At 41.6% G+C, this 12,878-nt stretch overlaps 1 protein-coding gene across 2 annotated transcripts in view; it reads left to right on the top strand.

The window, feature by feature from the left end:
• Positions 1 to 12,878, top strand: part of LOC106576778 (gamma-aminobutyric acid receptor subunit pi) — a 78,322-nt gene that overhangs the window by 57,699 nt on the left and 7,745 nt on the right. For both annotated transcript variants that reach the window (XM_014154175.2, XM_014154177.2), the window contains exons 6-8: positions 6,813 to 6,895; positions 11,265 to 11,402; positions 11,744 to 11,896. In XM_014154175.2, coding sequence (XP_014009650.1) covers positions 6,813 to 6,895; positions 11,265 to 11,402; positions 11,744 to 11,896 — 374 coding nt within the window. The remainder of the gene's footprint in view (positions 1 to 6,812; positions 6,896 to 11,264; positions 11,403 to 11,743; positions 11,897 to 12,878) is intronic.

The following is a 12,878-nucleotide window of genomic DNA, read 5'->3' as shown; positions in this document are numbered from 1 at the left end:
ACACACACACACAGATGGATCCAACAATGCAAAGTCCTTGAACTATTGGAATTAGATAGGTCCCCTTTTCATTTATTCAATTTTTTTACTAGGCAGGGAAATTAACAACAAATGTTTATTTACAAAGATTTGTTTACACTGGGTTGCGTTCAGTACGACAGAGCGGTGTACAACATTGAATTCAACGGAAACAGCACTGTACTGAACGATCAGTTGAAAAACGTGATTATGGTGGCCCAGATGGCAGATACAGTCAGCAGTTTTGTGATTTCAGATGGTCAAACCATTATTGATCAGGCCACGCCTCACCATACCAACCAAGCAGGAGCAAATGTACCTCAAATTAAATGTGTTGTTCAGTACAAACCGTCACGCAACAAGGCAAACGTTGAAGCGAACTGAACGCACCCCAGATGGGGTGGTGCTGAACGAACAGCATGTCTCTGCTTCTGCTTATTGACACACCTTGAATTTTCTATAGGGGTATACAGTGGGGGAAAAAAGTATTTGATCCCCTGCTGATTTTGTACGTTTGCCCACTTACAAATAAATGATCAGTCTATAATTTTAATGGTAGGTTTATTTGAACAGTGAGAGACAGAATAACAACAAAAATATCCAGAAAAATGCATGTCAAAAATTTTATAAAAAGATTTACATTTTAATGAGGGAAATAAGTATTTGACCCCTCTGCAAAACATGACTTAGTACTTGGTGGCAAAACCCTTGTTGGCAATCACAGAGGTCAGATGTTTCTTGTAGTTGGCCACCAGGTTTGCACACATCTCAGGAGGGATTTTGTCCCACTCCTCTTTGCAGATCTTCTCCAAGTCATTAAGGTTTCGAGGCTGACGTTTGGCAACTCGAACCTTCAGCTCCCTCCACAGATTTTCTATGGGATTAAGGCCTGGAGCCTGGCTAGGCCACTCCAGGACCTTAATATGCTTCTTCTTGAGCCACACCTTTGTTGCCTTGGCCGTGTGTTTTGGGTCATTGTCATGCTGGAATTCCCATCCACGACCCATTTTCAATGCCCTGGCTGAGGGAAGGAGGTTCTCACCCAAGATTTGATGGTACATGGCCCCGTCCATCGTCCCTTTGATGCGGTGAAGTTGTACAGTCCCCTTAGCAGAAAAACACCCCCAAAGCATAATGTTTCCACCTCCATGTTTGACGGTGGAGATGGTGTTCTTGGGGTCATAGGCAGCATTCCTCCTCCAAACACGACGAGTTGAGTTGATGCCAAAGAGCTCCATTTTGGTCTCATCTGACCACAACACTTTCACCAGTTGTCCTCTGAGTCATTCAGATGTTCATTGGCAAACTTCAGATGGGCATGTATATGTATTCTTGAGCAGGGGGACCTTGCGGGCGCTGCAGGATTTCAGTCCTTCACGGCATAGTGTGTTACCAATTGTTTTCTTGGTGACTATGGTCCCAGTTGCCTTGAAATCTTTGACAAGATCCTCCCGTGTAGTTCTGGGCTGATTCCTCACCGTTCTCATGATCATTGCAACTCCACGAGGTGAGATCTTGCATGGAGCCCCAGGCCGAGGGATATTGACAGTTATTTTGTGTTTCTTCCATTTGCGAATAATCACACCAAATGTTGTCTCCTTCTCACCAAGCTGCTTGGCGATGGTCTTGTAGCCAATTCCAGCCTTGTGTAGGTCTACAATCTTGTCCCTGACATCCTTGGAGAGCTCTTTGGTCTTGGCCATGGTGGAGAGTTTGGAATCTGATTGATTGATTGCTTCTGTGGACAGGTGTCTTTTTTAAAGGTAACAAGCTGCGGTTAGGAGCCCTCCCTTTAAGAGTGTGCTTCTAATCTCAGCTCGTTACCTGTATAAAAGACACCTGGGAGCCAGAAATCTTTCTGATTGAGGGGGGTCAAATACTTATTTCCCTCATTAAAATGCAAATCAATTTATAACATTTTTGACATGCGTTTTTCTGGATATTTTTGTTGTTATTCTGTCTCTCACTGTTCAAATAAACCTACCATTAAAATTATAGACTGATCCTTTCTTTGTCAGTGGGCAAACGTACAAAATCAGCAGGGGATCAAATACTTTTTTCCCCCCACTGTAGGTGCTGTCTGTGGTGATGACTTGTTTAGACTGGTATGCTGGTGCTGAACGGACAGTAGCCCAAGGCTTCTGTTAACCTCTATGGGCAAAGCGGGACGAATTCGTCCCACCTACGTAACAGCCACCTGAATTCAGTGGCGCGATTTTTGAATCGTTTGAAATACTATTACTTCAATTTCTCAAACATATGACTATTTTACAGCTATTTAAAGACAAGACTCTCCTTAATCTAACCACACTGTCCGATTTCAAAAAGGCTTTACAACGAAAGCAAAACATTAGATTATGTCAGGAGAGTGCCCAGCCAGAAATAATCAGACACCCATTTTTCAAGCTAGCATATAATGTCACAAAAACCCAAACCACAGCTAAATGCAGCACTAACCTTTTATGATCTTCATCAGATGACACACCTAGGACATTATGTTATACAATACATGCATGTCTGTTCAATCAAGTTCATATTTATATCAAAAAACAGCTTTTTACATTAGCATGTGACGTTCAGAAAAAGCATACCGCCCGCAAACTTCCGGGGAATTTACTAACAGTTTGCTAAATTACTCACGATAAACGTTCACAAAAAGCATAACAATTATTTTAAGAATTATAGATACATTACTCCTCTATGCACTCGATATGTCCGATTTTAAAATAGCTTTTCGGATGAAGCACATTTTGCAATATTCTAAGTACATAGTCCAGCCATCACGGCTAGCTATTTAGACACCCGGCAAGATTAGCCTTCACCAAAATCCTATTTCCTATAAGAAAAATGTTCTTACCTTTCCTGTTCTTCGTCAGAATGCACTCCCAGGACTTCTACTTCAATAACAAATGTAGGTTTGGTCCCAAATAATCCATCGTTATATCCAAATATCCTCTGTTTTGTTCGTGCGTTCTAGACACTATACGAATGGTAAATAACGGTCGTGCGCATGGCGCATGGCGTGACAAAAAATGTCTAAATATTCCATTACCGTACTTCGAAGCATGTCAACCGCTGTTTAAAACAAATTTTTATGCCATTTATCTCGTAGAAAAGCGATAATATTCCGACCGGGAATCTGCAATAAGCTAAACAGCCGAATGAAATTTCTCCACGGGGGCGAATCGTGCATGCGCCTCATTCAATGGTCCTCTGATCGGCCACTTGGATAAGGCGATAATCTGTTTCAGCCAGAGGCTGCCTCGTCATCGTTCAGGTTTTTCCCGGGTTCTGAGAGCCTATTGGAGCCCTGGGAATTGTCACGTTACAGCTAAGATCCTTACTCTTCAATAAACAGATGCAAGACGCACGACTCCTTGTCAGACAGGCCACTTCCTGCATGAAACCTTGTCAGGTTTTTGCCTGCCATAGGAGTTCTGTTATACTCACAGACACCATTCAAACAGTTTTAGAAACTTTAGGGTGTTTTCTATCCAAACCTGAACAATAATATGCATATTCTAGCTTCTGAGTTGGTGTAGGAGGCAGTTAAAAATGGGCACATATTTTTTCCAACATTCTCAATACTGCCCCCTAGCCCAAACAGGTTAATTGATTCACAACCCCCATCAATGATAAACTGCATTGTTCTGTATCATGTGAGTGAGCACATACCGTACCAATCCAACGTTTGGACACACCTACTAATTCAAGTTTTTTCATTTTACTATTTTCTAAATTGTACAAAATATATTTTAGATTCTTCAAGGTAGCCACCCTTTGCCTTGATGACAGATTTGCACAGTCTTGGCATTCTTTCAACCAACTTCACCTGGAATGCTTTTCCAACAGTCTTGAAGGAGTTCCCACATATGCTGAGCACATGTTGGATGCTTTTCTTTCACTCTGCAGTCCAACTCATCCCAAACCATCTCAATTGGGTTGAGGTCGGGTGATTGTGGAGGCCAGGTCATCTAATGCAGCACTCCATCACTCTCCGTCTTGGTAAAATAGCCCTTACACAGCCTGGAGGTGTGTTTTGGGTTATTGTCCTGTTGAAAAACAAATGATAGTCCTACTAAGCCCAAACCAGATGGGATGGCGTATCGCTGCAGAATGTTGTGGTAGCCATGCTGGTTAAGTCTGCCTTGAATTCTAAATAATTAAAAGACAGTGTCACCAGCAACGCACCCCCACACCATCACACCTCCTCCTCCATGCTTCACGGTGGAAACCACACATGCAGAGATCATCCGTTCACATTCTCTGCGTCTCACACAGACACGGCAGTTGGAACCAAAAATCTCACATTTGGACTCATCAGAAAAAATGACAGATTTCCACCAGTCTAATGGGGCGGTAGGTAGCCTAGTGGTTAGAGCATTGGGCCAGTAACCGAAAGGTTGCTAGATCGAATCCCCAAGCTGCTAAGGTGAAAAAGACTGTTAACCCACTGTTCCTAGGCTGTCGTTGTAAATAAAAATGTGTTCTTAACTGACTTGCCAGGTTAAATAAAAAATCTATGTCCATTGCTCATGTTTCTTGGCCCAAGGAAGTCTCTTCTTCTTATTGGTGTCCTTTAGTTAGTGGTTTCTTTGCAACAATTTGACCATGAAGGCCTGATTCACGCAGTCTCCCCTGAACAGTTGATGTTGAGATGTGTCTTTTACTTGAACTCTGTGAAGGATTTATTTCGTCTGCAATCTGAGGTACAGTTAACTCTAATGAACTTATCCTCTGCAGCAGAGGTCATTCTGGGTCTTCCTTTCCTGTGGCGGCACTCATGAGAGCCAGCTTCATCATAGCGCTTGATGGTTTTTGCGACTGCACTTGAAGAAACTTTGAAAGTTCTTGAAATTTTCCAGATTGACTGACCTTCATGTCTTAAAGTAATGATGGACTGTCGTTTCTCTTTGCTTGTTTGAGCTGTTCTTGCCATAGTATGGACTTTGTCTTTTACCAAATAGGGATATCTGTATACAACTACTACCTTGTCACAACACAACTTATTGGCTCAAACGCATTAAGAAGGAAAGAAATTCCACAAATTAACATTTAACAACGCACACCTGTTAATTGAAACGCATCCGAGGTGACTACCTCATGAAGCTGGTTGAGGGAATGACAAGAGTGTGCAAAGCTGTCATCAAGGCAAAGGGTGGCTACTTTGAAGAATCTAAAATTTGTTTAATTTACATCTAGACGTTCCACTAGCGGAACACCTGTTCCTATATCCAATGATAGGCGTGGCGCGAATTACAAATTCCTCAAAAATCCAAAAACGTCAATTTTTCAAACATATGACTATTTTACACCATTTTAAAGACAAGACTCTCCTTTATCTAACCACACTGTCCGATTTCATTAGATTATGTCAGCAGAGTACCCAGCCAGAAATAATCAGACACCCATTTTTCAAGCTAGCATATAATGTCACAAAAAACAAAACCACAGCTAAATGCAGCACTAACCTTTGATGATCTTCATCAGATGACACGCCTAGGACATTATGTTATACAATACATGCATGTTTTGTTCAATCAAGTTCATATTTATATCAAAAAACAGCTTTTTACATTAGCATGTGACGTTCAGAACTAGCATTCCCACCGAACACTTCCAGTGAATTTACTAAATTACTCACAATAAACGTTCACAAAAAACATAACAATTATTTTAAGAATTATAGATACAGAACTCCTTTATGCAATCGAGGTGTCCGATTTTAAAATAGCTTTTCGGTGAAAGCACATTTTGTAATATTCTGAGTAGATAGCACGCCATCACAGGCTAGCTATTTTGACACCCACCAAGTTTGACCCTCACCAAACTCAGATTTACTATAAGAAAAATTTGATTACCTTTACTGTTCTTTGTCAGAATGCACTCCCAGGACTTCTACTTCAATAACAAATGTTGGTTTGGTTCAAAATAATCCATAGTTATATCCAAATAGCGGCGTTTTGTTCGTGCGTTCAAGACACTATCCAAGGGTGACGAAGGGTTACGCGCCGGACGCGTTTCGTGACAAAACATTTGTCAATATTCCATTACCGTACTTCGAAGCATGTCAACCGCTGTTTAAAATCAATTTTTATGCTATTTTTCTCGTAAAAAAGCGATAATATTCCGCCCGGGAGTCGTTGTTTTCGTTCAAAGACGAAAGAATAAAAACATGGGGTCGCCTCGTGCACGCGCCTCCAGTCTCTGTTCTCTGATCGACCACTATCAAAATGCGCTAATGTTTTTCAGCCAGGGCCTGCAAAGCCACCATTCAGCTTTTTGCCGCCTTCTGAGAGCCTATGGGAGCCGTAGGAAGTGTCACGTAACAGCAGAGATCCCCTGTTTTGGATAGAGATGATCAAGAAGGCCAAGAAATGGTCAGACAGGGTACTTCCTGTACAGAATCTTCTCAGGTTTTGGCCTGCCAAATGAGTTCTGTTATACTCACAGACACCATTCAAACAGTTTTAGAAACTTTAGGGTGTTTTCTATCCAAAGCCAATAATTATATGCATATTCTAGTTACTGGGCAAGAGTAGTAACCAGATTAAATCGGGTACGTTTTTTATCCGGCCGTGTCAATACTGCCCCCTACCCCCAACAGGTTAAATTAGATACCTGAAAACGAAGGTTAGGATTGAGGAGAGACCAGGGACAGAAACAGTTGTAGTAGTTCTTTCAGAGGTAGGCCAGAAGGAATACATGGGTAAACAATGAGGTGGTTCGGCCAGGGGGAAAGAAACCTTTGAGGTTGACAACTGTTGACCTGCGTTTTTCTCTCATCTCTCCAGGATCACCACCACTGTGGCCTGCAACATGGACCTGACCAAGTACCCCATGGACAAGCAGACCTGCACTCTGCAACTGGAGAGCTGTAAGATTTCACTTCAGATGAACTTCTACAGCTAAACATGTGGCTGTCTAATAATAGTAATAATAATAATAATTTATTCATCTTCTAAAGTGCTTTTCATTACAGAAAGAATCTCAAAGCCCTTGAAAAAGCAAAATTAAAACATTGAAAAAATAAACAGCTACATGACAGAGTAGGTCTGGACTATGATTGTCAGCCAACAGTTGAACGTTTTGAGTGTTTGAAGCCTCCATCAGATGGAGCAACAGTCAAGAGGGAACCACATAGCTTGAGCAGAGGGAGTATATGGTCAAAACAGTTCCCTCTCCATTCAAGGTGTCTCACCGGTGCCTCGCCGTCCCCGCCGTCTGACTGCGACTTCTCTGTAGCCGTTGACTCTCTCTGGTCTTTTAAAACGAGATTACGTTTTTGAGCTCTCCATACACTCAGGATAATGATGAAAGTCAGCTTACTACATAACTTTAGAGGAAATCTCCTGAGCAATGAAATCATCACTGTCAGCGAGGAGAGTGTAGAAACAACAAAAAATAGACTGGTGTATTAGAATCAAATCAAAACACACTAGCTAGCTAGTAATGCTACCAAGCTAGCTAGTTGGCTAGTTGGCTAGCTAGTGTGTTTTCATTCGGTTGGAATACGCCTATTTTTTGTTGTTTATTATTTTAAGAAAGCTGATTTGCCATGAATTCACGGGCAGGAAACAAATAGACTTAGACTTCAAACAGAAAAACACTTGAAAGTGAATAAATAGTAAGAAAATGTACAGAGCTCTCTGCCTAAGCTGCTACTAGGGTGCCTTGGCAACTGTAATACTAAGGAAAGGAGCTGTTGGGCTTGATTAGGTTTGATGGTTTTGTTGAAAACAGAGAGGGAGAGAGAGAGTGTGTGTGTGCGAAAAAGAGAGAAAGCGAGCAGGGGTGTGTTCATGTGTAGGTGTACTTTCCCCATTTATTTTATTATACATAAGGCAAAACTGGGTCATACCCAAAGCTGCCTGTAACTCATGGAAACAGGGACAGTGTCTGCCCCCGTCGGCCCAGCTTCTTATCCTTGGCTGGCCCCAAAACCCTCTTCACACTAGTCACCAGCCCTCACCAGCCATCCACATATTGGGATCACGCCTGTCTTGTCTCTGATACAGCCTCAGCTCTAGCTGTAGCTCTGTGTTACATAAGCTCAAAACAGCAGGGAGCTAGCAAGGGAGGAACGCAAAGGGTTTAGAGCAGAAGTCTCTCTTTTTCCCTTCATTTCTCTCTTCCTCGCTCTCTCTCTTTCTTTCTCTCTCTCTCTTCATCCTTCTCTCCCACTATCTCTCCCTCCCTCTTCTTCGCTCACCTCCACACTCTTTAATGACAGCAAGTCGTGCTAAGCTATAGCCAAATCGCTGCCAAAGCAACACTTCGAACATCATGTCAACAACAAACTCAACCAGAGGGAGCTCCTGTCCCACTCATCCCACTCAATACATGTCGAGGTAAGTCAAGGATTTTCCCCTTTACATTACTGCCAGGTTAAACGTATACTGTGCATCCCAGACTTCCACAGCCTTGCTTCAGCAGCACACTGAAAAGAGCCAGACTGTGAGGTTTCATTCTTTTTAATGTGCTGCCAAAAATGTAACATTGCACCCCGCTCCTCCTCTCTCCACAGCCCACACTTTACTTCCAACAAGGAAGTTTAAAGACAAGACGAGCACCAGGTGTTTAGATAGATATGGCGGTGACATATTTTAGTGGCTACTGACAGCAGAAAAGGCCTGGAGTCGGAAGACATTCACAGCCATGTTTGATTGTTGCTTAATGAGGAGACCACGCTCACCACAGTGGAGGACACTGTAGCGAGATTTGGTTTTGAAGATTTTAAAAGTCTGTATGCAGACATTTTTTAAGATGCCCTCATCTCAGTGTCTCAGTGAGCAGGATATTTTAAGAGGCAAAAGCTTTCATCTCTCCAGGCTGCAGTGCAGTACACTTTTCAGGCTTCAGAGCACTTTAAGACAGCCCCTAATTTCCTAATGTAACCATTTCCGCGCTATTGCACAGGACCACGGCGCCGGCACATGCTTCATACCAAATTTGCACATTGCCCTGACCCGGCAGTCACAATATCATGAGTTCTGCAATCCGTTGGTAATAGGGAAAACATAACACTGAAAAAGTTACAACAAGAGATCCTCAGCGGCTTCAATGTCTCTGTTACTTTTCATCGGGGTGCTCTGCATTACATTAAACACACTTTCCTCAATAACTTATGACTCCCTGGATTTTCACACATGTTTTGTCTCTCGGGAGATGGTGAGAGGGTAGAGTAAGAGCCATAAGATAATGAGTATTTAATGTAATGAAGCACACAGGAAATGGGGATTCTGTGTGTCCCGTTTTAATGGAGATTTCTTCTCCTCCAGTCACAGCCGTGTCGTAGGGCTTCTTATTCTACGTCTCCCTCTGCAGGTCAATTACTAAACTACGTCTCATAATGAATCTCTAAAGACAAGGTTGACGTGGGGATAGAAAACGTGTATTTCGGAGCAGACCTGGGTTCAAATGCTATTTAAAATCATTTGAGTGTTTGCTTTAGCCCGCCTGAAGTGCCAGGTGGTTGGGCTTTGAACTTTTGAGACTTTTCTGTTTCGGCGCTGTAGCTATATTATCAGGAAGAAATGTTGATCCTATGTAGCTTATGACTTTATTCCTTATAAATGTAGGCCAATTAAAGTAAACAGCTTGCTCTAAAACGTGTCAGCAATAAATAATATTGAAGGGAATTAAGTTGCCCTCCTGAACCTTCTGTCCAGATTTCAGTATACATTGAGTAAGCACTTTACAACAAATGTTTATGTGCACTGTTATAAAGTGTCACTGTGAGCTCTTCTAAATCCTATGTAAGCTGGACTGTAGGATTATGCAGTTGGGCAAAGTACTCAAGTAAAATTAATTTAAAGTACTACTTACGTAGTTTTTGGGGGTATCTGTACTTTACTACTTATCCTTTTGACAACTTTTACTTCATTACATTCCTAAAGAAAATGATGTATTTTTTACTCCATACATTTTCCCTGACACCCAAAAGTACTCATTACATTTTGACAGGAAAATTGAAAACACTTATCAAGAGAACATCCCTGGTCATCCCTACTGCCTCTGATCTGGCAGACTCACTAGACACAAATGCTTTGTTTGTAAATCATGTCTGAGTGTTGGAGTGTGCCCCTGGCTTCCATCAATAAAAAAAGAAAAGAAAATTGTGCAATCGGATTTGCTTAATATAAGGAATTTTAAATGGTTTAGACTTTTTCTTTTGATACTATAAGGGCACAAGGCGAGACACAGATGCAGACACGGGAGGCAGATGGTTTGACTCCTGATATTTATTAAACAATCCAAAAGGGGTAGGCAAGGGAATGGTCATGGACAGGCAAAAGGTCAAAACCAGTTCAGAGTCCAGGAGGTACAGAGTGGCAGGCAGGCTCGAGGTCAGGGCAGGCAGAATTGTCAGGCAGGCGAGTACACAGTCCAGAAAACAGGCAAGGGTAAAAAACCATGAGGACTAGCAAAAGATAATAGAAGCAGGAGTACAGGAAAACAGCTTCTTGACTTGAAAGTCATACAAGACGAACTGGCACAGAAAGACAGGAAACAGAGGGATATATACACCAGGGAAATAAGCGACACCTGGAGGGGGTGGAGACAATCACAAGACAGGTGAAACAGATCAGGGTGTGACAGATACTTAAGTACATTTTAGACTTTTACTCAAGTAGTATTTCATTGGGTAACTTTCACTTTTACTTGAGTCATTTTCTATTAAGGTATCTTTACTTCTACTCAAGTATGACAATTGAGTACTTTTTCCACCTGATATATATAAGACGTGAAATATGTATGAATCACCCGCTGTCGTGTTAGGCAGGAAGGAAACTGTTAAAGCAGTGATGTCCTCATTGCCGTTCTTTCCTTCGGGCCTTCTTTTTTCCCCCTTCTTTTGCCCTGCATTTGAATTAGCATTTCCTATTCAGTCTTACTGTCACAGTTCTTCACAATGTGCAATGGAGGGCTGTTGCTGTACGTTACTTAAATAAACATATTTAATAAAAAGTAGTTTGAATAAAACATTAACATTGTAAAGCTTGCTTGTGGCTGTCGCACACTTACAGCTCAGTGACCAGCTAACCTTTATTAATAATTTTATGGATGGTAGTTTGTATTTTAGATGCATAAGTAGTACATTGGTATGTGTGATAAAGTGCTATTTCAAAACATATAGCCACTTAGTGCAATAGATCCCCATTACCTATCTTGCTGTTTTTGACTTGACATCATCTTTCTTCTCTTCTCTCTCTCTCTCTCTCTCTCCCTCTCTCTCTATACAGGGGGCTACAACATCAATGATGTGATGTTCTACTGGACCAGAGGGAATGAGTCGGTCAGTGGTTTGGATACTCTGCGTCTGGCTCAGTACACAGTAGAGGACCACTACACCTCTGCGTCTGAGGCCATCTATGAAACAGGTTCAACTTTCACGTCCTACCTCTAACATTATCCTTTCACACATATACTACCGTTTGGCTACTGTTTAGTTTTAGTCTCTTGTGACAGATGAAACACTAGCGTGCGTGACACATTTAGTTAGGGGTGCCTAAAATTATATTTAGCAGCAAGAAGCTTTTGGCAATTATGGGCATGACAAGCAACTCAACATAAATTATAATCTACCAATAAATGTTAGCCACGTTCATCTTTTAAATTGATGGTTGGTAGTAAATTGAAACCTTCAGGAACCTTTGGGTTCTACTTGCACACTTGTTCTCATGTCTCTGTGCTGTCATCTCACTCTGTCTCTCTCTCACAGGCCACTACCCCAAGCTGATCTTCCACTTTGAGCTGAAGAGAAGCATCCTGTACTTCATCCTGGAGACGTACGTTCCCTCCAGCCTGCTGGTGGTCCTCTCCTGGGTCTCTTTCTGGATCAGCCAGTCTTCTGTCCCCGCAAGGATCTGTATCGGTAAACCACTGCTTCTCAAACCAGGAAGCACACCCACCAGGCAGATGCCTTACCTTAACCTCTATGGGCTAGGTGGGACGCTAGCGTGCCACCCGTGGTGCACTCCATCAACAGCAGGTGCATTTCAAGAGCGGCAAATTTGAATCCAAATAAATGTCAAAATTCAAATTTTTCAAACATACAACTATTTTACACCCTTTGAAAGATAAACATCTCCTTAATCTAACCACGTTTTACGATTTCAAAAAGGTTTTACGGCGAAAGCATAAATTTAGAGTATGTTAGGACAGTACATTTACAAGAGTTGTGTGTAATGTTTTGTCAATTCGAAGACAGGGTAACCAAAACCATAAAACCAGCTAAAATGATGCACTAACCTTTTACAATCTCCATCAGATGACACTCCTAGGACATTATGTTAGACAATGCATGCATTTTTAGTTCTATCAAGTTCATATTTATATCCAAAAACAGCGTTTTACTATGGCATTGATGTTGAGGAAATCGTTTCCCTCCAATAACCGGCAGTCAAGTCAGCGTCACAAATTAAATAATTAAAATTAGAAAACATTGGTAAAATATTATATTGTCATTTAAAGAATTATAGATTTACATCTCTTGAACGCAATCAACTTGCCAGATTTAAAAATAACCTTACTGGGAAATCACACTTTGCAATAATCTGAGCACTGCGCCCAGAAAAATACGCGTTGCGATACAGACTAGACGTCATGTTGGGAAGATCTAAAATCGAAAATACTATGTAAATAATCCATTACCTTTGATTCTCTTCATCAGATGTCACTTCCAGGTATCACAGGTCCATAACGAATGTAGTTTTGTTCAAAAAAGCTCATCATTTATGTCCAAAAATCTCCGTCTTGTTAGCACATGATCTAAGCCAGCCGGACTTCTCGTCATGAACGAGGGGAAAAAATATATTTACGTTCGTTCAAACATGTCAAACGTTGTATAGCATAAA

The sequence above is a fragment of the Salmo salar genome, chromosome ssa18 (genome assembly GCF_905237065.1).
Source record: "Salmo salar chromosome ssa18, Ssal_v3.1, whole genome shotgun sequence".
Taxonomy (NCBI): domain Eukaryota; kingdom Metazoa; phylum Chordata; class Actinopteri; order Salmoniformes; family Salmonidae; genus Salmo; species Salmo salar.
Note: the sequence above shows the minus strand (reverse complement) of the source record. Positions and strands in the feature narration are given on the sequence as shown.